This window comes from Aegilops tauschii, chromosome 7 (genome assembly GCF_002575655.3).
Source record: "Aegilops tauschii subsp. strangulata cultivar AL8/78 chromosome 7, Aet v6.0, whole genome shotgun sequence".
NCBI lineage: Eukaryota > Viridiplantae > Streptophyta > Magnoliopsida > Poales > Poaceae > Aegilops > Aegilops tauschii.
Genome location: NC_053041.3, coordinates 60,250,226 through 60,274,336, shown reverse-complemented (window position 1 = coordinate 60,274,336; position 24,111 = coordinate 60,250,226). Strand labels below are relative to the sequence as shown.

General features: G+C 43.3%; 2 protein-coding genes, 2 long non-coding RNA genes and 2 other non-coding genes across 7 annotated transcripts; 4 read left to right on the top strand and 2 right to left on the bottom strand.

The window, feature by feature from the left end:
* Positions 1-1,291: 1,291 nt before the first annotated feature.
* LOC109766117 (uncharacterized protein At3g49055-like) lies at positions 1,292-3,556 on the top strand. The gene is made up of 5 exons (XM_020324887.4): positions 1,292-1,986; positions 2,230-2,306; positions 2,419-2,530; positions 2,623-2,739; positions 3,074-3,556. The coding sequence occupies exons 1-5, from the start codon at positions 1,303-1,305 to the stop codon at positions 3,446-3,448; spliced, it is 1,365 nt and encodes a 454-aa protein (XP_020180476.4). The 5' UTR covers positions 1,292-1,302; the 3' UTR covers positions 3,449-3,556.
* A 762-nt stretch (positions 3,557-4,318) lies between these two features.
* LOC109775811 (uncharacterized) lies at positions 4,319-5,596 on the bottom strand. The gene is made up of 3 exons (XM_020334511.3): positions 5,297-5,596; positions 4,865-4,944; positions 4,319-4,789 (listed from the first exon to the last, which is right to left on the bottom strand). Exons 1-3 carry the CDS (start codon positions 5,390-5,392, stop codon positions 4,537-4,539), a joined length of 429 nt encoding a protein of 142 aa, XP_020190100.1. The 5' UTR covers positions 5,393-5,596; the 3' UTR covers positions 4,319-4,536.
* Positions 5,597-13,058: 7,462 nt separating this feature from the next.
* Positions 13,059-13,131, bottom strand: TRNAA-UGC (transfer RNA alanine (anticodon UGC)). The gene has a single exon. It is a non-coding gene; the product is annotated as a tRNA-Ala (tRNA).
* A 243-nt stretch (positions 13,132-13,374) lies between these two features.
* Positions 13,375-13,480, top strand: LOC120970103 (small nucleolar RNA Z279/snoR105/snoR108). The gene has a single exon (XR_005764849.1). It is a non-coding gene; the product is annotated as a small nucleolar RNA Z279/snoR105/snoR108 (small nucleolar RNA).
* A 4,851-nt stretch (positions 13,481-18,331) lies between these two features.
* LOC141027708 (uncharacterized) lies at positions 18,332-20,726 on the top strand. Of its 2 annotated transcripts, none has more exons than XR_012189442.1 (3): positions 18,332-18,561; positions 19,040-19,572; positions 20,478-20,725. It is a non-coding gene; the product is annotated as an uncharacterized lncRNA (long non-coding RNA). The 2 variants fall into 2 exon arrangements; XR_012189443.1 differs by lacking the exon at positions 18,332-18,561 and adding an exon at positions 18,692-18,886 and having other exon boundaries at positions 20,478-20,726.
* A 305-nt stretch (positions 20,727-21,031) lies between these two features.
* On the top strand, positions 21,032-22,354 carry LOC120969260 (uncharacterized). Its single transcript, XR_005763281.3, has 3 exons — positions 21,032-21,586; positions 21,706-21,851; positions 21,986-22,354. It is a non-coding gene; the product is annotated as an uncharacterized lncRNA (long non-coding RNA).
* The last annotated feature ends 1,757 nt before the right edge of the window (positions 22,355-24,111 follow it).

The window sequence follows — 24,111 nt, the reverse complement described above, 5'->3', positions numbered from 1 at the left end:
GTGCTGAGTTCTTCCGACGCATGCTTCGTACCAAGATGGACCGACAGATTGGCTATAACATGATGAATAACAAAAGGAGAAAACGATGAAGCTAGCTCTCCAAATTCAAAAGGAATATAACTGTAAAAACAAACAAAAGAAATATATACTACCGCAGCAGCAAATTTCGTCAACAAATTACTGGTATTTGTTCGTTCTCAAGTACATGATATTGGAGATATGGGCAGTCTCTAGGATGCAACTTTGACGTTTATTTCCCAACGTAAACATGTTGTAAAGAATTTTTTTGAAAGAAAAAAAACAATTTGGGGGACAAATAGAATAACACCATTATGAGAGTTAGACCGGACGTATTTTCCCGGTAAGAAAAAGACCGGACGTATTTAAGGGCATCATCCACTTTGAAATGGACGCAGTGCTAGTAGTAGTATACTCCAAGTAGCGACAGCGGCGTTATAAAAGACGGCCCGAGGGAGCCCTTTAAAAAAGGAAATCAAAATATATTTAAAAGCTTCAGAAAATATAATTTTTTTCTACGAATGCATATACATGCTCTTCAAATATGTGATTGTGTATACTATTTTCAGAACTTTTTTAGATGTGGAAATAGTATTTTCACTGAAAAAAATAAAGGAGCCAAAATAGAGGGCTCCGTGGAGCTCGGCCACCATATGCAGTAGCATTCTATACGTCGCTTCCAACTTTAGGGGACACGGAAATTTAATTTGTTAGATAGCCATTAGGCCTAATCATTACAAGAAACCACAGGGAGTTGGCGAGCATAACTAATTCAGCTAGGAAAATACTATACTAGTACTACGGAGTACTATATCTTACCAAAATTCTCTTTGGCAATTTATTTTCCTAGATAACCATCGCACATAATCACTCAAAGGGACAATGAGGGCGAGTCAAAAGCATAATTAATTATTCGACGGAAAAAATGTGTCGCCAAAACTCTTTTGGCGGTTTGTTTTGCTACATAATCATCACATGAGAGCAAGTTGGTGAGCATAATTGGTTCTGGAAGAATATGACCGTTACCGAAATCTGTTTGACGATTCTGTTGAAGGCATCAACAGGGAAATGCCGTTGCGAACATTTCTTACTGGAAGCAGAGCAGGATTAATTAAGATCGCCTCGACTCAGCTTCCTGCACACCGAAGCTGCATTTCTGTTGCTAAAAAAGAGTTAAATCTGCACAAATTCAGGCAGTGCAAAGAAGCAACAAAAAAAAACAACGAGTTTGGGTCTTTGCAACATACAGCATAGCACATCTGCACAAGGGAACCAAACCTGAACATGTGCCAAGGAAGAAACGCAGGCCAGTGGAGCAGCCAGCTACCCTTCAAGGTTTCCCTTGACTGTCAGCTATGTACTGCTTCCCTACCAGACAAACTATCCCTTCTCTTCCCTTGCACCAAATGTCTGCAGATACCAGCCATGGATCACCAAACCAAGTTTGCCGTGCAGAAGATTGTTGTGTCGCTCCACTCGGCGGATGAGATCTTGGAGAATATCCTGGACAGAGCTTCTGAAGAGAAAGCAGAAATCATCTCTTGCCGATCGAATCTTGATCCCAAGGATGGGCTGGAATTCCTGGGATTGGAGGCTCATAACATCCATGATCTGGCCAAGGAGGTGGAGATCAGGCTCTCGGAGTGCAGGGAGAAGGAAAGGAAGGAGAGATGCAGGATGGAGAGTATGATATCAAGCTTAAAGAAGGAGAACCAGGATATTAGGAGCATGTTGGAAGTTGCTGTAACTGAGAAGGAGGTGGTGGAGAATAGCCTTCGTGTGTTGAAGGGCGATGGCGATCAGAGAAGAAGTTCGATCCTGCAGATTGCTGAGAAGGGGTTGCAGAAGGTTGGCTTTGGCTTCATCATGGAGGTGATAAGTGGAGAATCAGAAGGAGATGACATGAGTGGCTCCAGTGCCAGTGCAGCATCTAATGGAAGAGAAAGTAAACAGGAGGTTGACAGTCTGGTAAGTATTTCTACATCACTCCTCGGTAGTCTGTTGTCTAGATAATAGCCCCAAGCACCAACTACAAAATACAGTACATACTTGTTACTTGTGAAGTAATTGTCATCTAATCCCTATTTTATGATCATGCACGCAATGCAGCTAGAAACTATTGATATTGTTATGTTCAGAAGTTGTCCACGAAATCATCATGTACTGGAAAACTTGTCAGCTAATAAACTACTTCAAGCTGTTTCCTTTCAGGCTTCAATGGTTAGTAAGACACTGAAAAACCTGCATCATGACATCAATGACCTCAGACAGGCCTTAGACGAGTCCAGGTAAACTATTAAGTCGTCGACCAAAGATGTCTACCATTTTTTTTTTTTGATGAACCACCAAAGGGCCTTCCTGAAATATGTGCTAACTGCTAATATTAAACTGCAACAACAGGTCAGGCTGCGATCATTTGCAACTCCTTGCTGCTCAACAGGCTCAGAAGATAATCAAACACGAGTCGCACATACAGGATCTAAGAGAACGGGAAATTCTCCTACTTCAAAGTGTATAACAATATCTATTATTTATTTATGTAGATTCTTTTATTTTCTAGCCCTGTAATTGGGAAGGATCTGAAGTCTCTTTCTCATACATAAGGTGGAAGAGCTCAATGTCGGGGTAAAGGAAGTAGAACAGGAAGCTGCACGATGGAAAGAGGCATGTGCATTGGAGGTGGAAGCTGGAAAAGCGGCCATTAAAGAACTAAACCAGGAGGTAACCCAAGAGGAATAAGTTTGACCTAAGATTCATTAAAATGGACCTCTTGAGGTCAAGAAATGCGCTTCTCAGACTGATAAATGACAATTGAGGATAACGTCATTAGAGAATTGATATGAATATATGATGCTCCTTCAAAGTAATTAGAACAAAATTGAAAGATATAAGCATGTCCAACTTTTATTAATTCAAAAATTGCAAGTTTGAAATCCTTGAGTTTACACTTTGCAGTTAATGCAATAGGAAAACATCTCTAGTGCGCACAATATCATAATCTCATTTAGTCATTCATGAGAGGAGCCGTACATGTTCTAACGAGCTACCTTTTCAGGTGACCTTGCTCAGAGAAGAACTGCGAAGAGTAAAAGCAGATTTAGATGCTGCAAACAGCAAGATACAGCTAAAAGAGAAATTAGCCGCCAGTGCAATGGCAGCGCAAGCTGCTGCAGATGCATGCCTTAAGCTTGCTGACAGTAGATCTGCTGGGTTACAACAGAGAATAGAAGAGTTGACAAGGCAGATAGAGCAAGAAGATACACATGCAAGAAAAGGGAGAGACAGTGCTCGAAGAAGAATAAGATACGCCTGCTGGCCATGGCAGCGACTTCGAGTCATATCAGCATCCTCTCGTGCTAGGACATGGTTTGTTGATCAGAACGGAAGATTGTTACCAAGGACAGAAGCACCACTTCAAATGAGGATCTGACTAAGTTCTCACAATTTCCCATACTAGACATATCCCTCCCTGTTCCCCTATTTTCTCTATGTAAGCATACACCTAAGATTTTTGCAATAGATTCATATGGTTTTCTCACTACTCAGTGAATCTAGTTTGTCTGGCTACTACCATCTAGAGAAGTCATTCAACTTGCAGCTCTTTTGAGTGTGAATAACACCCCCCCCCCCCCTTCTAAAATAAATAAATAAATCAAACGCATTAATGGAACAGTGCAGAGAAACTAGGATGTTGGGCAGCTTACGAAATGGACAAGAAAATATAACATCATGGGATACTTACAAAAAGTATGTATTTGGAACTTTTGATACTTACAGGGTTGGCGTTGTGCGGCACAGCAGCATGGACTCATCCGTTAATTTGAAGCCTAACACTCATACATTATGTCAAAACTCAAAACATTCAGAAACCTTGCACTGGTAGCCTTAAGAGGGCCATCTGCTAATGTACTCGTAGGGGTTCTCTAGCATCCTCTGCACCCCAGCCACAATACTGCATCAAGATGGTTCGGAAACTACTAACCTGTAGGAGGTGTCCACTTTGAAGGAACCATTCATCCTTCAGTTCCACATGGGTTCCCCATTTAGGAAATGAGATTGGTAGCGGAAAAACAATTTTAAGAAACACCTTACAAACTATGTTCCTTCAACAGTCATAACAACGAATACTGGATGCACCTTTAAACATTTGGTCTTGAGAATCAAGGGTTTATTTCTTTCACCTATACTATAAGGCAACATCTAAAGAAATTTTGTCAATAGAAATAAAAATTCTAGGATATATAAAGTAATAGCAAGTCTGACATGAAGTTGGAATGGATGGAGCAGAAATTTCAGGGAATCAAATGGAAAATCAGGCTCTATTCAACTTCAGACAGACAACACTGGAACTGCTCAAATTGAGTTGCCAACTATCCAGCCCAGCTATGCCCTTATATTTAACAAATACCCACTGTAGGGTGTAAGCTGGTAAAATAGAGTCGCCTAGGGGTTTGTCAAAATCTCACTAGAACATCAAGCCATGTATGAATATTCAGATGGTTCCGTGCATACAAACTGTCACTTGGTCTTCTTCCCTAATGGCATTGAAGTAACTGAAGGCAATTCCCTCTTCTTGCTACAGGCACTGGTTCTACCTTGAGGCTCACCGCTATCATCATCGCTCGCCTCATCCACCTCCTGAGTGTTTATTTTCTCCTCCTCCGCTGACTTCCTCTTCTGCGCATTCACCTTCCCGAGCAGCCTCCTCTCCACTGGATCGGTGGGAGCTGCCCGCTTCGCGTTTGGCGCCACTCTAGCACCAAGGCCAAGCCTACAACCAAATTGGTCAGCCTCATAAACCAATTACCCATGAATACTAAGAAAGAAGGATAGATGAATTATATACCCTGACGGGCGACCCTCAAAATCCTTATCATTCAGCTCATCCAGCTCCAGCGCACTCATTTTGTCCACCCATGTCTGGGCCTGAGAATGACATATGAAATGGGTGAGTATGGCACAATCCTATCAAGCACTCAACAAATGCACTGATACACAATCCTATCAAGCACTCAACAAATACACTGATACACAATCCTATCAAGCACTCAACAAATACAAAAACATATACGGCATCGTGGCGATGGATCTCGGCGCAGCATCGGTTGCTTTGGAGACACAGCAATCACCTAAATAGAAATAACAGAGAGCGCTGCAGGTTCTATGTACAGTCAAAGGAAATTCTAGCAGAGGATTGCATCGAAAACATCTTATTAGCTAGGAGGGTAACTGGAGGAGGAGGAGGAGGAACCGAGGGGTCGGGGGATGCGGGGCTCACCAACTTGAGGGCCTTACTGAGCGTAACCACCTTCGGGAGCGGGGCCTTCTTCTCCGGCGGCGGATTCTTCTTCTCCGACCGCTGCTCCGCTGCCATCGCCGGCCGAGCTAGACTGGACACGAAGGGCGCCAAAGAGGACCTGCGTCGTAGCTAAAAAGCTGCCGTCGCGAAGCGCTACAAACCTCGGGAGGAGGTGCCGGCGGCGGCGGCGGCGGCGCCGTCGACAAGATTTTGGGGCGAGGAGGTGATTTGGGTCTCCCACGTCCCACGACGACCGGGACCTCCTATTCCGCGCGTAGGGCGCCGGATACGAAGAGCAACGCACATCCCAGCGTAAGTGGGCCGCTGCCCAATTTACTCGTTTATATTTTTCACCTTTTTTATTCAATTAATAAAATTATTAAAATAAAAAAGTTTAAAATAGAGAACAATATATTAAGGCATGTAAATAAATATTTAGATTTGTGTGTATAAATATCTGTCCTGTATTTTGCGTATTTAACAAATGTTCATCCCATATCTGAAAATGTGCATCACATATTTTTTAAAGGTTTACCATGTATGTAAAAGGGTTTATCGTGTATTAAAAAAATAATTACATGTTTGTGAATGTTCATTATGTATTAAAAATGCTTACCAAATATATTTTTAAACTATTCATATACTTCCCCCCATCTCAAAATAAGTGTCTCAACTTTGTACTAGCTCTAGTATAAAGTTGTACTAAGCTTGAGAAAATTATTTTGGGGCGGAGGGAGTATTTTGAAACAAGTTTGTAGATTGAAAAAATGTATCCATGCACGCATGATACATGTTCATATTAGTCGTTCACAAAAATAAAGTTAGTCACACGCTCGCCGCGTATGGACGTAGTACCCCGTGCGATCGGGTTTAGACTGTATTGTAAACCTTTCGAAGCCTGAGAAGCCTCCTTGGCTTAATGAAATCTACATTTACCTCGCGAAAAAATGATAAATCTATAGGAAAATAAATCAATAAATAAAGAAGAACGCGTGAAACACCTAGAAAGGAGACACATATAAAACAAAACAAAACAAAAAATGGATATGGTTTTGCCTAGAAAAAGATCAAAGAAGAAAAACCAATAAAAATCGCTTAAAACGAAAAAGAAACCGCCGTCCCCGCAATGGGCTAGCCCAAGACACGTCGGAGGAGTAGCGTGTGCACATGATTGCAATTCTGGACTTGTGTGTGAAACGGAAATTATCGGTATACATGACCAGATGGTTTGCTCTTTTGCCTTTTGGTCTTCCGTTTTTATAACTCATAATAGATTGACACTTTTTTTCTTGAAATTATAGGTTAGTATTATTTAATGTGGGTTTGAATGTGGTGGAAACACTAAACACACAATGTATATAGTGAGGCAATCGCCCATGGGCACCGATATGTGGCTTAGGCAGTTCTCTAGGGTTTTTCGTGTTATTTCTCCATTTTCTCTACTAGATTTCCATGTCCCTTATGTCCAGTTTTCACGTTTTGCATTTGGCTTTTGTGGTTTTCTTTCCTTTCTTTTCATTTTTCATTTTTGTTCTCTTTACTTGTTATTTTTGTGTTTTGTTTGCTTTTTCATTTATGTTTGTTCGTCTTTGTTATTTTTTGAAAGTTACATGATTGAAGAAAGTATATTTTTAACACCACTCAACATTTTTAAAATTACACATTGAGATGGTGGTGGCTGGTGGGGTGGAGATGGGATATAAGGGTTGGCGTGGTCCAGATACACGAGAGCTCATACGAATACCCGAGTGTGCTGGAAGTAGCGCCATCGTCATGTGCAGGAGGTGCGGAGGTTGAGGAGGCTGCGACAGATATGGAAATCGACTAGGGCTGGGAAGTTGTAGACTGAAGAGAAAGAGAGATGCTTGTAAGTTGAAGCCACGTCAATCCAATTGAAGGACGAACGACGATAAAAACGAAGAAATGTAGAGCTCTCTCTTCTCTCTCCACAACCGTCTGGGCTATGCACCTCACATGTCAATTCCTTGGGTCACGCCCACGCCCAACCGCCTGGATCTCTCTGTCACGATCTTGCAATGGATTCATCACGTTCCTAGGCCCACCATTTCCCTCATTAGACAATTGGCAGTTGGTTCTTCCACGACGCGGCATTTTAATGGACTAATCAACATATATGTGGTGTTTCGATATTTATTTTAGTTTCATTGGGTCGTAGGAATGCATTAAGATGATATATATGTAAGAAACTACACACTAGCCAAGTGTGCGATCCACCCCCTTTTCATGTTAAGACCCAAGTGCATTAAGTTTAAATTTTTGAAAGATCCGTAGTTTGCGTGTAAATTTTGTGAGTTAGAGATTTAGTTTCTCTTTTCCGTGGGTTGTAGGGATGTGTTAAGAAAGCTCAAGGAGTGGATTGATGTGGTGTGCGCGCAACTACTTATTGGAAGAAAAATATGAAAGAAAAGAAATGTAATGCTGATGGTTATTGATTCATGAGAGCGGACTTGAGAATCTCATTGCCACGAATACAGACAAACCATGAAAACTGAGATACCAAAGTAAAATTTTATCTAAACTAGAGTAGAACTAAATTCGAGTACAAGTTCATCCACAAACACACCGGGCTTCACCCATCCCATGAAACGGAAGGAGGCTACCTTTGTAGCACCCAACAATAATATGACCCCGAGGCATCTCCATCACGTCCGTCCTAGTCTCCTTTCTTGGATCATACACCCGCACGACGTTGTGCTGTGTCCCTGGTACAAAGAGCGCGATCCTCCTGTCGTCGAGCTCCATCAATGGCTGCACCAGAGTTTCCCCTTTACGGTTACGGTCGAGAACTGAGTCGAGACGCAGAGATGGCCCCATCGACCACTCTACCCCCTCCGTCGGGGAGAGGGAGTACATGTCGACAGTTTTGCGTAGGTTGTTATGATGGACCATGACGAGGTGGCCATTCAGCTCGGCCAGGCTGAAACACAGGAGTTGGTCGCAGTGGCCCGGACGCTCGCTGCTCAGCGGGCCCCGGATGGGAGCGGGCCTCCACTCCTCCTTCTCGAGGTCGAACGCGGCGACGCTGTCGTAGTCCAGCAGGCAGCGCCCGTTCAGGTGGGAGGGCAGGAAGTAGGCGACGCCGTTGACAACCGCTCTGCGCCGGGGAATCGAGTCGACGCGCATCGGAGGGCTCTGCGCTGGCCTCCAGCGCTGGCATTGGTGGCCGTTGTTGCGGCCGGCGGCGCCGATGGTGAAGACCTCGCATGCCTGCTTGCCGCGGACGTCGGTGATGTGGAGCACCTTGTGCTCTCCCGTGGCGGGCACGTGGCCGACCAAGTACAACGTGGCGGTGCAGCCAGTGTGATTTTGTGGCGCCGTGGCGTCGCCGGATTGGAGGACGTAGGTCGTGGTGCCACTGTCTGTGGCGTCGGCGGGTGGGAGCACGTCGGTGATGGCGCCTGTGGCCGGGTCGAGCATCTGGACTGCGCCTGCGCCGCCACCAGGTCTAGGCTCCACGGAACAGAGGAGCTCGCCGCCCATGCAGAACCGACGCCTAGCTAGGGCTAGCCCGTCCATGCACCTCAGCACGGCGCCGGTGGACACGTCCACGAGGTTGATGTCGACTAGTTGATGACCAGGGTGGTGGACGGCGACGACGACGAAGATGGAGTCCGCGCGGGAGCGGGTCGCGTGTGCGGCGACGAAGAGCGGGTCGGAGAGCATGGACCGCCACGACCGGCAGATTGTGCGGAGGCGGCCGAGAGACTTTGACGGCAGCCGCAAGAACACCTCCTGCAGCTCGTCCGCGGGGAGAAAGTCGCCGTTGTTGGCGCCGTTGTCGCCCGGAGCGACGGGGCTCCGGGGCTGGGACGCCATTGGCCGATGGATGTCCAACATGTCGCGAGTTGCACAGCGTATTAGTATACCAACGAATCAAGCTCACGCGCCTGATCTCGCCGACGGCCGGAAACGTAGCTAAGCTAACTATAATCGACTTGATCAATATATATATATATATAGTAGGCAGGACATAATAAGCTAACCTACACGAGTATTATTTCTAATCCTACTAGGTAATGGCTATCAAACAAACACGGACACGGGCTTAATTTCACAGACGGCTCGGTGGGGACTGGGGAGACATAGCCGAGTCGGACACGACCAGGGCCAATCGGAGTCCAGTTGGATTCCGAGTTGACTCGGAGCTACGGTGCAAACTTCGCATATTAATTTTGTCTTAAGTAAAGCACTTGAAAAGTTTATTACTAAAAAGATTATTGACATTCACAATACAAATCAATATCTAGATCCATCATGAAATATATTTTTATATTATAATCCCTCCTCCCAAAATGTAAGGCCATTTTTACACTATGTAGTGTCAAAAATGGTTTTGTATTTTAGGACGGAGGGAGTATTTGTCTAATATTGATAATATTTAATACATTTTGTCAAACTTTATGAAGTTTGACTTCAGACAAACATTCTACACAAAGTAAAAAAAAACATAAACACCAAAAAATCTGCCGTCAAAATTTTAAGCATGAAAAATCTGAAGTTTTTTTATGAACTAGGACGGTGGCAAATTTATATTGGTGCGATGATGGCAAATCTAGTTTGTAAGCACGGCAATTGTCTCGCAAAAAATAAACTGGGACGGATTTTTCCAAAACAAATAGATGGGCAAAACAAACTTAATGATGGCATACAAATATAAGAAAAAGAGAAACTTCACAGTGGCCTGACTAATATGACAAAACAAATAGAAAAATACCTAATAGTGAGAACATCTGCTCCCAAAGAGAAAGAGAATGAGAAAAACAACAATGACAATAATAACTAGGAATAACAAGACCTAATGATGACATGGGTAGATATGACAAAATAGATAGAAAAAAAAAGACTCTAAGGGCGACATGAAATGGTATGCAAAAAGTGACTTAAAGGTGACATTAATTAGATAAGAAAAAAATAGATTTTTTAATGATGGCATGAAAAGATATGACAAAATAGGTAGAGGTGGTTGGAGAAGAAGATAACTTTTTTGGTCGGGTCAATGCAGTCAAAGTAGAGCATTCTCATTTGAGTGCATTCATTACATTAAACAAGAGAAAGATCCGACGAGGAGTTTTTGCGCTTATAAGCTTGATTTGTCCAAAGCGTATGATAGGGTAGATTGGGTCTTCTTGAGGCAAGTGATGCAAAAGTTGGGTTTCTCTCAACGATGGGTGGACTGGATAATGTCATGTGTCACATCGGTGAGATACTCTGTGAAATTTAATGGAAGTCTCTTGGATTCGTTTACCATCGCATGGGCTGCGGCAAGGTGACCCCTATCTCCGTTCTTATTTTTGTTTATGGCAGATGGACTACCAATGTTACTGAAGGTGGCAGCGGGAGATATTACCCCAGTTAAAGTTTGTAGAAGTGCTCCGGATATACCACACTTATTGTTTGCTGATGATACTCTATTGTTCTTTGAGGCGTCTAGAAATCAGGCAGAAAAGGTGAAAGCAGTATTGGATGCATATGGTAAGGCTACATGTCAAATTCCGAACTTTGATAAATGCTCAATACTTTTCGGAGAGGCGTGCCCAGCTGTGGTTCAGGAAGGTGTACGGGATGCATTACAGGTTACTAATCCTCATTTTGAGGAGAGGTACTTGGGGCTGCCAACCCCGGAGGGGCGTATGTCAAAGGGTCGCTTCCAGAATCTGCAAACAAGTCTCACCAAACGCTTAATGTAGTGGGGGGATGGTCATTTGGCACAACCGGGATGAGAAGTTTTGATCAAGTCCGTTGCTCAGGCACTACCAACTTATATAAATGGGGGTTTTCAAGGTCCCTTTCTTAGTGTGCGATGATCTTACACGCATGGGAAGAAACTTCTATTGGGGTTCAACGGAGGGCAAAACAAAAGTTCACTGGCGGGGATGGGATAATTTGCTCCAGCCGAAGGACAAGGGAGGAGTGGGGTTCCGGGATTTTTGGATGTTTAATCAGGCTTTACTAGCGCGCCAAGCATGGAGATTACTAACCAAACCGGACAGCTTGTGTGCTCAAGTTCTAAAGGCAAGGTATTACCCAATGGGCAAGTTGGAGGACACAGTTTTCTCGGGCAATGCATCTTCGTCATGGCAAGCTATCAGTTACAGTTTGGAGTTATTGAAGAAGGGACTGGTGTGGAGAGTTGGTAATGGAAGAAGCATTCGAGTTTGGCGTGACAATTGGATCCTGAGACCCTTTTCGTATAAGCCAATATCGCCCCAGGATATACGCGAGATAATGAAGATTAGAGCCTCCCCCAGGTTGGAGGAAGATATGGTTGCTGGGGGCCCTGAGGAATATGGTGTTTTTACAGTTAAGTCGGCTTATACTTTGGCGTTTGACGAGGTGGTCTGATGTTTCTTCGAGCTCGGCACCGTTAGGACAAAGAAAATGCTGGAGCTTTATTTGGAAGAGTTGGGCACCGCCCTCGGTACGTAATTTTGCTTGGAGGCTTGCTACCAATTCACTCCCGACCTGACAGAGAAAGCATAGAATTGGCCTTGAAATCACGAGCTATTGCCCGATCTGTGGGATGGAGGAAGAAGATAATTATCAACCTTTTGCTCGTTGTCAGTTTGGGCGCGACCTGTATCTTGCAATGGCCAAAGTGTGGGCGAATCCGGAGTTAGATGCGCTGGTAAATAATGGCAAAGAATGGCCGCTTCATGCATTAGAACCCCTGAATGAGGTTGGCCGGATGATGGTAATGATGATTTTTTGGAGGACCTGGTTTGTCCGGAATGAAGTGGTTCATTGTAAACCTGTGCCACATATGGAAGCCTCTGTGAGATTTCTTCGGAGTTATGTTGACTCCCTAATTGGCATCCAACTTAATCCCCAAGCAGACGCGGCCAAAGGTAAATCTTGCATTGTCTATGATAGACCAGTTCGAGTTGTGAGGTCCACTAATGAGTCAGACAAGAGAAGATGGTGCCCTCCGGCTCTGGGATGGAATAAACTTAATACAGATGGATCCTTTATCTCCTCGGAGGTAGCCGGAGCTGGAATGATTTTGCGGGATCACCTTGGGGCCATCAATTTCTCAGCTTGCAGAGCTCTGTTTTCCTGCCGAGATGCCTTGGAAGGAGCTTTGTGCATGTATGGAGGGTCTCTCCTTGGCAATTCATCGCAGTGATCTTCCGATAATGGTGGAGCTGGATTCTCTAGAGGCAGTGGCCATGATTTCATGTGAGGACGTCGATCGCTCAGTTTATGCACCTATTGTGCAGGAGATAAAACACCTGATGTCTCTAAGACAAACTTGTATTGCTTATGTATCTAGAACCCAAATTAAAGCTAGTGATAGTTTATCTGTTTTCGCTAGAAATCAAGGTAGGACCATGACCTGGCTAGGGGCTGGTCCGGAGTTCTGATGGAGATAGTTGCTGATGATTGTAAGGACATTTTGATTGAGTAATGCAATTTTATCCCCGCCTCAAAAAAGACTTGTTTGGATGTTAGTTCCTCTGAGCTATGAGTAGGTTGATGGCAGTAAACAAAATATAACTTACATTCTTATGTACGTGGATTTGATTTCTGTTCTACAAACCCTATGTATGAATACAGGATGTCATGATGGAGAGATAGAATCATGCTTGCCATTGGGAACCCCCAAGGAAAAGTGTTGGAAACATCAGCTCTCAAATAGGAAGAGCACGAGAAAATCGACGATGACAACAATAAGTAGGAAAAATGAGACTTTATTTGCGCCGAGGAAAAAGGAGACAAAACGTGGAGATGCGGGGGATCGAACCCCGTGCCTCCCGCATGCAAAGCGGGCGCTCTACCATTTGAGCTACATCCCCACCGTTATACAAATGGTAACCGTAATTTTAACTAATCAAGGATGACGAGCCCACTTGTATAAGCCTGCCTGTCCGTGGCAGCTGGCAGGTTTAGCATCGGCCTCGTAAAAAATTATCTATAGGAGGGAGGGTTCAGCGACATATTAGTCCCACCTCGGCTGGAGGGAGCCAGCGCATGGATGCGAGGTCTTTAAGACGAGACGGGGTGCGTCGTCGTAAAATCATGATCCTTCAGGCATCAAAGGGAAATGATGAGTGGTACAGGCTTGCTTGATTTTGCGAGAGGGGTGCCTGCCCCAATTAGCCTGTTACGACACTCGGGCATCCCTCTGATTTACCATCTGATCCTGAATACACAATTTAAAATGTTTTTCATTTCAAGAACATTTTCCCTTGTTTTTATCCTTGGTTTTGTTTTGCCTAGCTTTAGCGACTTTATTATTTTATAAAATCAAGTTTTTTTATTTTTCTTTCATTTCTTCTTGTTTGCTGATTTCTCTCTTTATAGCTTGGGCTAAAACTGGTGCAGCTCCCTTGTCGAGGTTGTTGTTAGACGGTCATATCATAGCTCGCGAGCAACTACCTTGCAGGATACCATTGTAGCTCACTAGCAACAACAGTAGCCCTATGCAATGCCGCCTCACCTCCCCTGTTGGTAAGCGCCGAGATGGGTTCGTAGGAGCCCATGGCCGTGTACTCACGGCATCTTTGAGCATACAATGCACCAACTTCCCTTCATCCCTCCCCACGGTCTTGTAGTGACGACGTGTCGAAGCGGGTGATAAATAGAAGCCTCTCGTCCGTGCATGCAATGTCGATGAAGTAGAGGTTTTGAACCTTACGACTCAGCACACGAGAACCAGTCTAAATGACATCAGCTCACACACAAGTCAATTTTCAGGAAGAAATCGCAACACGAAGATTTTGGGGGAGAAGAAAGTTAGAGTCAAAACCATGGATATTTCTGCAAGACTTGCCATTATTCCTCAGGAAATTCAAAAAATAAAAAATAATAGGCTCAAACTAGAGCAAACCCTAGGTGTCATCGACGGCCGCAACACCTGCTATCGACGACCGCATCATCTCGTGGATACCGCCATGGCTCGCCTTTGCTGTGTCTAGTTCTCATATCATCTCCTGGCTGCCAGTTGAGCTCATCATCCCAGGGCCAGCGAGTAGCTAACAACAACAACAATAGCCCTATGTAGCGCCACCCCGCACCCCTACAACAATGCCTCGGTAGCCACCCAGTGAACCTAATTGTAGCATGCCGAGATAGGCTCGTATCGGCCCATGGCCTATGGCCTCGTAGGATGACTCGAAGGGCTTGTGGTGCCCCTGGGTCTTGCAGCACTGACATGTCAGAGCAGGAGGGAAGGTGGGGTTAATGGCTTCAAGTTATGAGAGAGAGAGAGAGAGAGCGCAGGATCCTTGTGTGAGATGAGTAGAGGGGATATGAATGCCTGACAAAAATATTATATAATTAAGTAGTTGATCCCCACTAACATATCTATCTCAACATGAAACTATCCCACCTCATCATGCAATTATGTATGAAAAAGGCTTTCAACACACAACATGCACACAAAAAGGGTTAAACATTTTATTCATATTATGCTCTTTCCCCGTCTCGGTTGTGCTCTAATGGGCGACGCTGGGAGCAGGTGGCTCGGTCTTGTACAATAGTTATCTTACATTTTGAGAGACATGTATTGCTAGTGTCTAGGTTCAGTCTCATTTATAGTTATATTTTTAAACATTTATTATTTTGTATGAAAAAGTCCCCCGCCCCCCCTAAAAAATGCATTTTCCATGATTATTATTTTGCATATGTGCTATTTATTTGAGAATATTAAAATAACATGTTTTCTATTCACGAATAAAGTATAGAACATAAATAAAGAGATGCTTTTTTGGGATTTTTCACTGAAATCTCCTATGATGGTCGTGTGGCACAAAGATGCACCATTCTTGTGGCTGCCACGTACGCTGCCATGGTGGATACTGCATTCTATCCATCCGTCATGTGTCTACTTGTGGTCTTCCATCCACAATACTCTTACTCTCCAGCACTGTTCTTCAATTCGATTGGATTTCAGTGAAGGAGCTAACAAGGGTCGAGGCTGGGCTGATCTATCGCATTTTTTTTCTCTCGATTCCATCTTTTTTTGGGTGAGGCCGAAAAAACGGTTTAGAAATCTAGACGAGGCACACAATCATTCGGGATTATCTGTTGAAAAACATAGTAATAACTTCGTAGTTAGCAATGATGTACTAGTTTGAGAAGCTAGTATGCAAAAGATGCCAGGATGTCATAATAGTAAAAAATCTTACCAGGGTATCTCCATGGAAGTTACTGTTGTTCAACACGTGCACTAGTGGCACGTATTGACCATAATGTTGAGGAGTTTGATTGTAGTTATTGTAATTCTCAAGATCAGTACAAAATACGATCAGATGATTTTTCTCCTGATAAGTTATTTCACAGTCATCGTAGTGGGTTTTGTCTACCATCTTCCGCACATTCTTTGAAAAATGAAAATAAGCTCTCAATGGAAATAAGCTGTCAACTATTTTAAAATAAACAATATCTCTACTCCTAATGGACGAGTTGGTTGAATAGTCCCCCACTTTCGTCCGGTTTTTTTTGACTGGTTTTTTCGCTGGTTTTTTTCGTCACCTCCCCACCCCACCTCACCCCACCCCACGCACGCACCCAAGAAAACCACCCCGCATGAGGAACGCCGTTCCTCTCGATCCCCTTCCGTCACCGCCGCCGTCCTCTCGATCCCATCTATCGTTGCCGCCGCCGCCGCCTCTGCAAGGCAGGGCGGTTTGAATCCCGCAGCCGCCGAACTCCGGGAGATGCCGTCGCCGCCTCTCCAGGGCAGGGCGGCTTCAGTCCCTGCCGCCGAACTCCGGAAGACGCCGCCGCCACCGAACTCCATGACCCATGGCTACCACACATCTTCCTCCACGCACGGCCGCACCCCCACCCCTTTTTCTTCCCTCCCTCCGGCCTTCATCTCTACCCGTCCCACTCCTTGGCCTTCAATGGTGATCCGCTGCCTCCCGCTCCTCGTGCTCCGATCTGACAACTGATTCACCGCCGCGCCTCGGATACGTCGCGGCGACTCGGATACAGGCGACCGGCGGTGATCTGAGACCAACAAGTCGGCACCACATCCCTGGTACTTCCCTTCCCCATCCGCCAACCCTCTACCCTCCCCCTCTACAAAGGCCCGTGCAGCCCTGTCCGTCCGACCTCGACGGACACGACCATCCGGGCAGACGCGGCCATCATGGATCACGAGAACGCCGGCGCCACCGGCGCCTTGGATGCATCGCCCGTCACCACCACGATGGCACCTCGCTGCTGCCGCTCGGCATGGATGGCCGCCCCAAGACATGGATAAGCTCTCGTGATCCCCACCCCACCCCTCTCATCCCCTGAATCCGTATCCTCTGCTCGTGCTCTCCTGTTCCTCCTGAAACAACGAGGGGTAGTGCCGGCCGTGGCTCAGCAGGATAGCATAATTAAGCTTGCCCTTTTCCTTTTGTGTTTGAATCAGATTTGCTGGTTCTCAGTTTTACATGCACGTATCAATCTTTCTTCTGTATGTAGGTTACACACCTGATGATTTTTACAACCTCTTCTGCAGATCTTCAGAACACCGAGCGAAATATTGGCTTGGAACAATCTTGGGTTGGCAGGGCGGCCAGACCAGGGGGCAAATGTGGTGCACGAGTCAACCTCACATCATACTGTGGTGTCTAGGATGGGCGTGGTGTAACATGACGCTTTCTAGAAGCATGTTATCGAACATCTCCACAGAATCACGAGCTTGCCTAATTCCCAAAGCATGTTATCATAAGGATGAGTACGGACACTAGTAGAAAAAGAGGCTTCCATACGCCCCCATTAGTCCCCAAAATAATCGAACCGCGACCAAAGGGATCTTTAGTCGCGGTTCGGGAGGAGACCCGCGACCAATTATCTGGGCCCAGCGCGCGCTGGCGGACGGGAGGGGCTTTAGTCCCGGTTGGCCTGGCCAACCGGGACTAAAGGTCCTCAGGCTGGCCCGAAGGCCTTTAGTCGCGGTTGGCCAGACCAACCGGGACCTTTATTTGAGGCCTCATTTTCAAACTCTACCCCCCCCCCCCCTTGGATCGCCTTTTCAGTTTTAGAAAAAACAAAAGAAAATGATGGAAATTTCAAAAAAAATAAAATAAAATAAGTTTCCCATGTGATATGTGGTCTAGTTGTTGGGAAAATTAACAAATATGAATTTCGACTTTATTTGCAAAATCTCTCTGGAATTTCTTCAAATGGGCATAACTTTTGCATACGAACTCGGATGAAAAAGTTTTTTATATGAAAAATCATCTACTCGAAAAGTTACATCCGAATTTAACCAGGGGAACCCCGTTAAACATTTTCAAAATCCTCAAAAACCTAACAGAAAAAAAGATACGGTGCTTTTAAGATTTGGAGAGGCAAAAAAATTCAAAAAATTTCAAATTGTGGTCAAACAATGGTCAAACTAATTATTCTAGAATATTAGTGTTACTAAATAATTATTTCAGTTTTTTTTAAATTTTGGTCAAATCTGGTCAAACTATGGTCAAACAGTGGTCAAACAATGGTCAAACTAATTATTCCAGAAATATTAGTGTTACTAAATAATTATTGTTTTTTAAAACAATAGTTTCAAACTCAAACAGTGAAATGTGTCACTTCATGCTCAAGCTAAATTCCTGAGGGTTAATAGAATTGACATCCTACTATTGTCAGGAAAACAACAAGTGCAGACTTGGAAACGAGGGAGAATAGAACCCGGAAGTTAAGCGTGCTCAGGCTGGAGTAGTGAGAGGATGGGTGACCGTCCGGGAAGTTAGATGATTTGGAATGATGAGGGGTGATTAGAGATTAGAGGTTAAATTGAGCAGTGATGAGGGGTAGTGATTAGAGATTAAAGGTTAAAATAATTCAGAAATTTGAAAATAAAAAAAATTTAAAAAAATTCGCAGAAAAAACCTGCGGAGGAGGCCTTTAGTCCCGGTTAGCCACGAGAACCGGGACTAAAGCCTTTAGTCACGGTTCGTAAGAGGCGCGACTAAAGGGGGGGTCTTTAGTCGCGCATATTTAGTCCCGGTTGCACAGCCGGGACTAAAGGCCTTTTTTCTACCAGTGGGAGGACAACTCTCTCAATTCCCAAAGCACTAATCTTGTCCTAATTGCTCATATATTGAATCACTTTTCGCTGCAAATATGTTTTCTGTTTGATGAGCTAGAAGATGCTTGGAGGCTAAGGACAAAGAGGATCTGACGTTCACGTTTTTGGGAGGCAATAAGTACTTTGTGCACTTTGGCTGTGGATATGGGTACACATTCTTGATGTCTCGATGAATTGGAGAACAGATGTAATGGTACGTGCTCTATGCAAGGACATGAGAACAATCCTCCAAATTGAACTACGTGATGGGGAGTAGGTAGGAAACTTTGTTCGTGTACGGGTTGCTTTTCCTGTATATAGCGGGCGCTGGAAATTTCAGTTGCGATGATAGCAACGATCAAGGAAAAGAGAACAAGGGTGGGGCTTAAACTTCAGTACGGGTGCTTGCCGTGGTTCTGCTATGCATGTGGCTACATCGGGCATCAGGTCATGTCTTGTGCGCGTAAGTTCAGGTGGTGAACCTGTATGCTGACGACTGCGATGCTTACCACCGAGGAAGTTCGTGCAGCAAGCAGGAAGTAAGACCTGAATTTAACTAGATGACCCACAATATCTAGCAACTCAAACCATTGTCTCACATTAGAGTAATTTTTAATACAGTCATATAGCTATCCATGCTGACATGCTGTATTATTATTTTCATTGGAGGTTAATTAAGTATTTTTTTTCAGGCACCTTGGACAAATTTTGGAAAGAGGAGCACGACTCGGAGGTATGAGCCCCAGCAAGGGCCATCACAGCTGCGCTGACAAGCAAGTGTAAGTTGGTGATGGTGCCACCGTGTCAGAGTTCGGAGACTACCCTTGGAAGCACAAATTGGACAAAGTGCCTTGTGCCACTGGTGTTTCAACACCAGGGATGTGATTTTGCTCTATAGTTTGCAGTACATTAGACAATTTTGTATGCTATTCAGTAATTAATGCTAAAGTTTATTCCTACAGCTTGTACTTGAACAGGTCCCTGTTTACCGATGGCGAAAACTCATCCTTGATCCAGCTTACTTCTGCAAATGTTGACCAACAGACAATTCTCTTCATGCCTTATTCATAACATCAAATTTCTCAACCTGATGGCATCTGTCAAGGATCTCTAAAGCCAATGGATTAAACTTGTGTTTTTCTTGTGTGTTCAGTATACATGGTTATCTTCGTAGGCTAATTTCACTTTTGATGAACTGATGATAAAGCGACAATGGAATCAGAAGGTGAGCTAAAAATAATCTTGTTATCTATTGTTGTTGCAAATTTTCCAGTATGCGTGTATCTATATCATAAAAAAGGAAGCAAGTTTATACCATGATTATAATGTCCTACTGATGTGCTTATTGTATCGATGAAACATCTCGAATGTATTTCTTTTTACAAATCTAATTACTTGGATTCTTTTTTCTTTCGTTTTATATTTAACATTAAAGTTTGCTTTTCTATCTTTTCTGATTCACAAATTACGGTCATGCCAATGGAAATGATGAATACACTTCTATAGTTGGTCGTAAAACCAGTCGAGCATCTGGCCAAACCCATTTGCGATGCAGGCCCAAAAAACTTCATCATTCATTCTGCAAGCTGCCTAAAGAAAAAACAGCACCACTGAAACATACAGTATGACTTAAAGGTAGCAATAAAAAACCATCTCTGGTTCATTAATTGGTTCGGATAATCAAATTATTCAATTGAAACATGTGAGAAATTATTATAAAAAGAATCTGGATGCATCATATTAAAAGTGGAATAGGGGCAGCGGCATCGATCCTTCGTAATGACCATCTGCTGGAAGGCGATGCGGTTGGCGAGAATTTGCTTAGCTCTTTCGATGACGCCACACGGGCATTCGTGAATTCCGAGTAAGCTGCGACCCGGTTTGACAGGGTGAGGGATGCGGGAGTGGTTGACAATGAGGTGGCCCTGTCTAAGGGCACCCAGTAGACTGAGAAAGGAACATTGTTTCTGTAACACAATGATATTTAGACTTTCAGAGCACCCCCTGCACTACGTGAGATTTAGAAGGTATTCAGATTAGTGTTTGCTGATATCTGTAAATTCCGTTTGTGTGAGTTTTATATTTTTCTATCCCTGTCGACGTAGTAATCCACTGTTCATTGATGTGCAGGTGGTACGGCCGGCGGATGCATCCATGTGCTAATCATCTGGCACCAAGCGGACGGAGCCGTACGAGTTGGGGCCACCAGCTGGCTGACAGCGCACACATGGGCGAGCATGAGCAACATGGAGCTAGGGAGTAAGCTGGGAGCGGATGGACGGGGCGTGAGGTAGAACGGGGGTGGGGAGCGGGCGGACCGTGGACAGAAGAGAACAACACCGGGTTTGTTAATTACTTTATGCACGATTACAGATTTATCTCTTTATTTATGTGGCTTATCAGGCTTGCTGCACGATCACAGATTTATCTCTTTATTTATGTGGGTGGACAGAAACATCCTTTCTAAAGTTTTCTTGGGGCTGTACCGACGAACAACTTGTTCAGTGATACCAACCCCTTCGAGCTCCCTCAACCCTTCGACAACACTTATTCAGTTTCTCACCACAAGTGAGTTCTATTTGCACCAACATTCGTGTTAATCATTGTACGTGCTGGTAATCAGAGTTTAGATAAATGCTACTGATGCTAGCGCTCGCCCTACATGGACAAAGTGGTGGCCGAACGATATGGTTAAATAATAAACTGACTTGGAAGAAGCAACAGAACTTATTATGGACAAAGAGAGATGCACAATTTTTCTAATCTGTTTATTATTGGTCGTTTCATGCATCGTTTAGGGTAAAAAATTCCTAGAACATGAGTTTGTCCTTGCATAATTATCCATGCTTGATGGCACTACATCGTATCAGCATACTTTAAGTTTGTCCTTGTATTATCATGTATTCAGGGGCAAAAATGCCCAGAACAAAGAAATGATGAATTGTATTGTAGTCATTCTTGTAGTTAAATATTATGTTTAAAATTGATCATCACTTGGGATGTTGCCAACTGCAGGGTCGATGAGACATTGAATTGCCATATTGCTTTTCCCTCTTATTGACATGTTAAGAATATATCTTTAACAATAGAATTTAATATTTGTGCTTTCAGGTAGTAAGAGACATGATCAGATCGCTGACCAGTGATGAAGGCGTTATGTGGTCGTTGACGTCATGCTAAATGTTGGTGTAGTGCCAAATAAGAAGATACGGAACAAAATCCCTAAGCTAGACATTATGGTATAATGGAAATTTGAGGATTCTTGCCTATCATATCCATTTGTAGTCTATATCATACTGCAAAATTCCATGAACATTTGGTCCACAATATTTTTTTTGTTATATGGTTCCTGCCAAAGCGTGGATGTAGGTGGATGTGGGCGCTGTGGCCGCCACCAAGGATGTAGGGGTCGCGCCCCAAGCTGCAAGTACGTGGTAGGGCGTCAAAACTGACGAGGACACGGGAGCTGCACTGCAGCATGAGTGTTTTTCATAATTTATTTAGGTATGTGAAGTCTTTTTAATGTTCACATATATGCTGAAATTTTGACATTGAAGAACCAGCAATGGAGTTGTATGTAATTTCTTGCGAGAGCTATACCATTCTTTTTAGTACTAACTAATTCCCATGAGTGCCAGTGGTGAAATTTTCAGGCCTATGAACTGGATGATATTTTCATTGCTGGCAATCTTCATCAACCTATCTACGAGGACATTGATATACTAATTGCTGCACAAGTGTTCTCAGCACCGGCTAGCAAGAAGAGAGTATGATTGTTCAATGCTCACTGTTGTAAGCTTGTTTCACGAGGAGCTTCTCAGTGTTGTACATGTAGGGTGTGGATAATATAAATAAAATCTATTTGTTCATTCTTCTACTGTACCTCCGATTCGTCCCCCACGGTTCAGTAGAGTACAGTTATGTGCTAAAGTATTAGGAAGTCATCATCTTCTAAAACATATTGTTACCTACTCAACCCAGTAAGCAAATAAAGAGTGTGGTGAACTTAACACCTTTCTATCTTTATTTTTTGTTTCTCTTATTCATAGCATCTTTTCCCGATTTATAAATCTAACGGTGGTGAACTTAGACTTTGTGTAAGGAGAGCCATTCTGTTTTCTTGAACTTAACAACTCCATATATCCTTATTTATCCAGAAAGCTTTCAGACGATACTCACACCATCTGACTCTTTGAAACATATAAATGTTTTTTCAGATCTATTACAATCCAAGATTTGTTAATTAATCATATTATATATACTCATAAGTAGTATAAAGTTACCCCAAAATTGTTAATATGATTTTGGATTATATATTATGATGCTGAAAAGGACGTTATTGGTGCCCATTAAAATAACAGTATGAAATAACCCTGCATATATTTGTTGGTTTTTAATTTAAGTCTTTCAACTCAACTGAAATTAGTATTTGTACTCCCTCCGTTCCTAAATATAAGTCTTCCTAGAGACTCCAATGTGAACTACATACGGAGCAAAATGAATGAATCTACACTTTAAAATATGTCTATATATATCTGTATGTAGTCCTTATTGAACTTTCAAAAAAGACTTATATTTAGGAACAGAGGGAGTACAACATTTACTAACTTTTATCTCCTATTGGCTATCTGGAACGATTGTGGGTATTAATGAAGAAGTCCTCGTTAGGTGGACTAGCTCAAAATGGAGAAGTATGTTGGTATTTTCGGTTGATTTTTTTAAGCATTTAAGCTCGTAGCAACTTGTAACGCCAATATCTTCGGGATGCCTTGCAATATTTTAGAAAACTATATTTTTTTTCCAGCATGATGTGATCCGGCCTGATCTAGCATGCTGCCCTGAGACGTCTTGACCCCATTACTTCTCACATATGGCGGTTTTCAGATAGCGTAGACACATGGAGACAATTTGGTGATCCGATTCTCTCTCCCTCCCTCCCTCCCCCCCTCTCTCTCTTAGTTGCTAATAGAATAATGAACAATCGATAAGACTAATATTATAGACCTCCTCCTCCTCAATCCTACCATATATTATTCGACTTTTGTGCTAATACAGAAAAAAGTATGTTGTAAACTTGTGAGTCGTGAGCAATATTCTCTGGGCAAGTTTTAACATGCTTATTCACAATTGATGCTGCATGTCAATCGCCCTTTCACCCTTATTTTTGATTTTAATGTCTTAGTGTATGTATAATTAGGGTTTTTCTCCGGTTGGTATTTGAATAGGAGTTGGTCGCTTCCCTTTACATCATAGTTCATAGTACAACACACACATTTCCTTTTGAGTCTTATGTGAATTTCATTTTGAGCCGATACACCAAATCTGAAGTTACATAATTCTAACAAAACTAAAAATTACTATAAAAATATAAATAAATGCCAATAAATTTTTAATCAACAAATGTCATCAAAGATTGATGTATCTACCTCTCCCAAGATAGCTGGGAGTAGCATGTTCTAGAAGATGTGTTTTGCTGCAGCAGTTTCTAAATGGTAAATTGTATGGTTTCAAGTGCCTAAGTTCATATGCAATAGTTTGCCAGCCAATTGCACATTGCAATTAAGTTTCTGGTTGTAACTTCTTGGAACATTTTTTAAAAGGGAACAAAATCATCCATGTGTTAATTTTAATTAAAGGAGAATAGCAATGCACACGCTTTCACGAGACAATCGATCTTAAGCATAAAAAAACATTCAAGTGTTATTATCATTTGTAATGCAATGCACAATAAAGAGGTCAATATTTGTGTACCACCTTTATTTTG

Coding starts and splice junctions, on each gene's coding strand:
- LOC109775811 (XM_020334511.3), bottom strand. CDS start 5,392: ATGGCAGCGGAGCAGCGGTCGGAGAAGAAGAATCCGCCGCCGGAGAAG. Junction 4,945..5,296: donor TCAGTAAGGCCCTCAAGTTG/GTGAGCCCCGCA, acceptor TGTCATTCTCAG/GCCCAGACATGGGTGGACAA. Junction 4,790..4,864: donor TTTGAGGGTCGCCCGTCAGG/GTATATAATTCA, acceptor ATTTGGTTGTAG/GCTTGGCCTTGGTGCTAGAG.
- LOC109766117 (XM_020324887.4), top strand. CDS start 1,303: ATGTGCCAAGGAAGAAACGCAGGCCAGTGGAGCAGCCAGCTACCCTTC. Junction 2,307..2,418: donor CAGGCCTTAGACGAGTCCAG/GTAAACTATTAA, acceptor CTGCAACAACAG/GTCAGGCTGCGATCATTTGC. Junction 2,531..2,622: donor AAATTCTCCTACTTCAAAGT/GTATAACAATAT, acceptor CTCATACATAAG/GTGGAAGAGCTCAATGTCGG.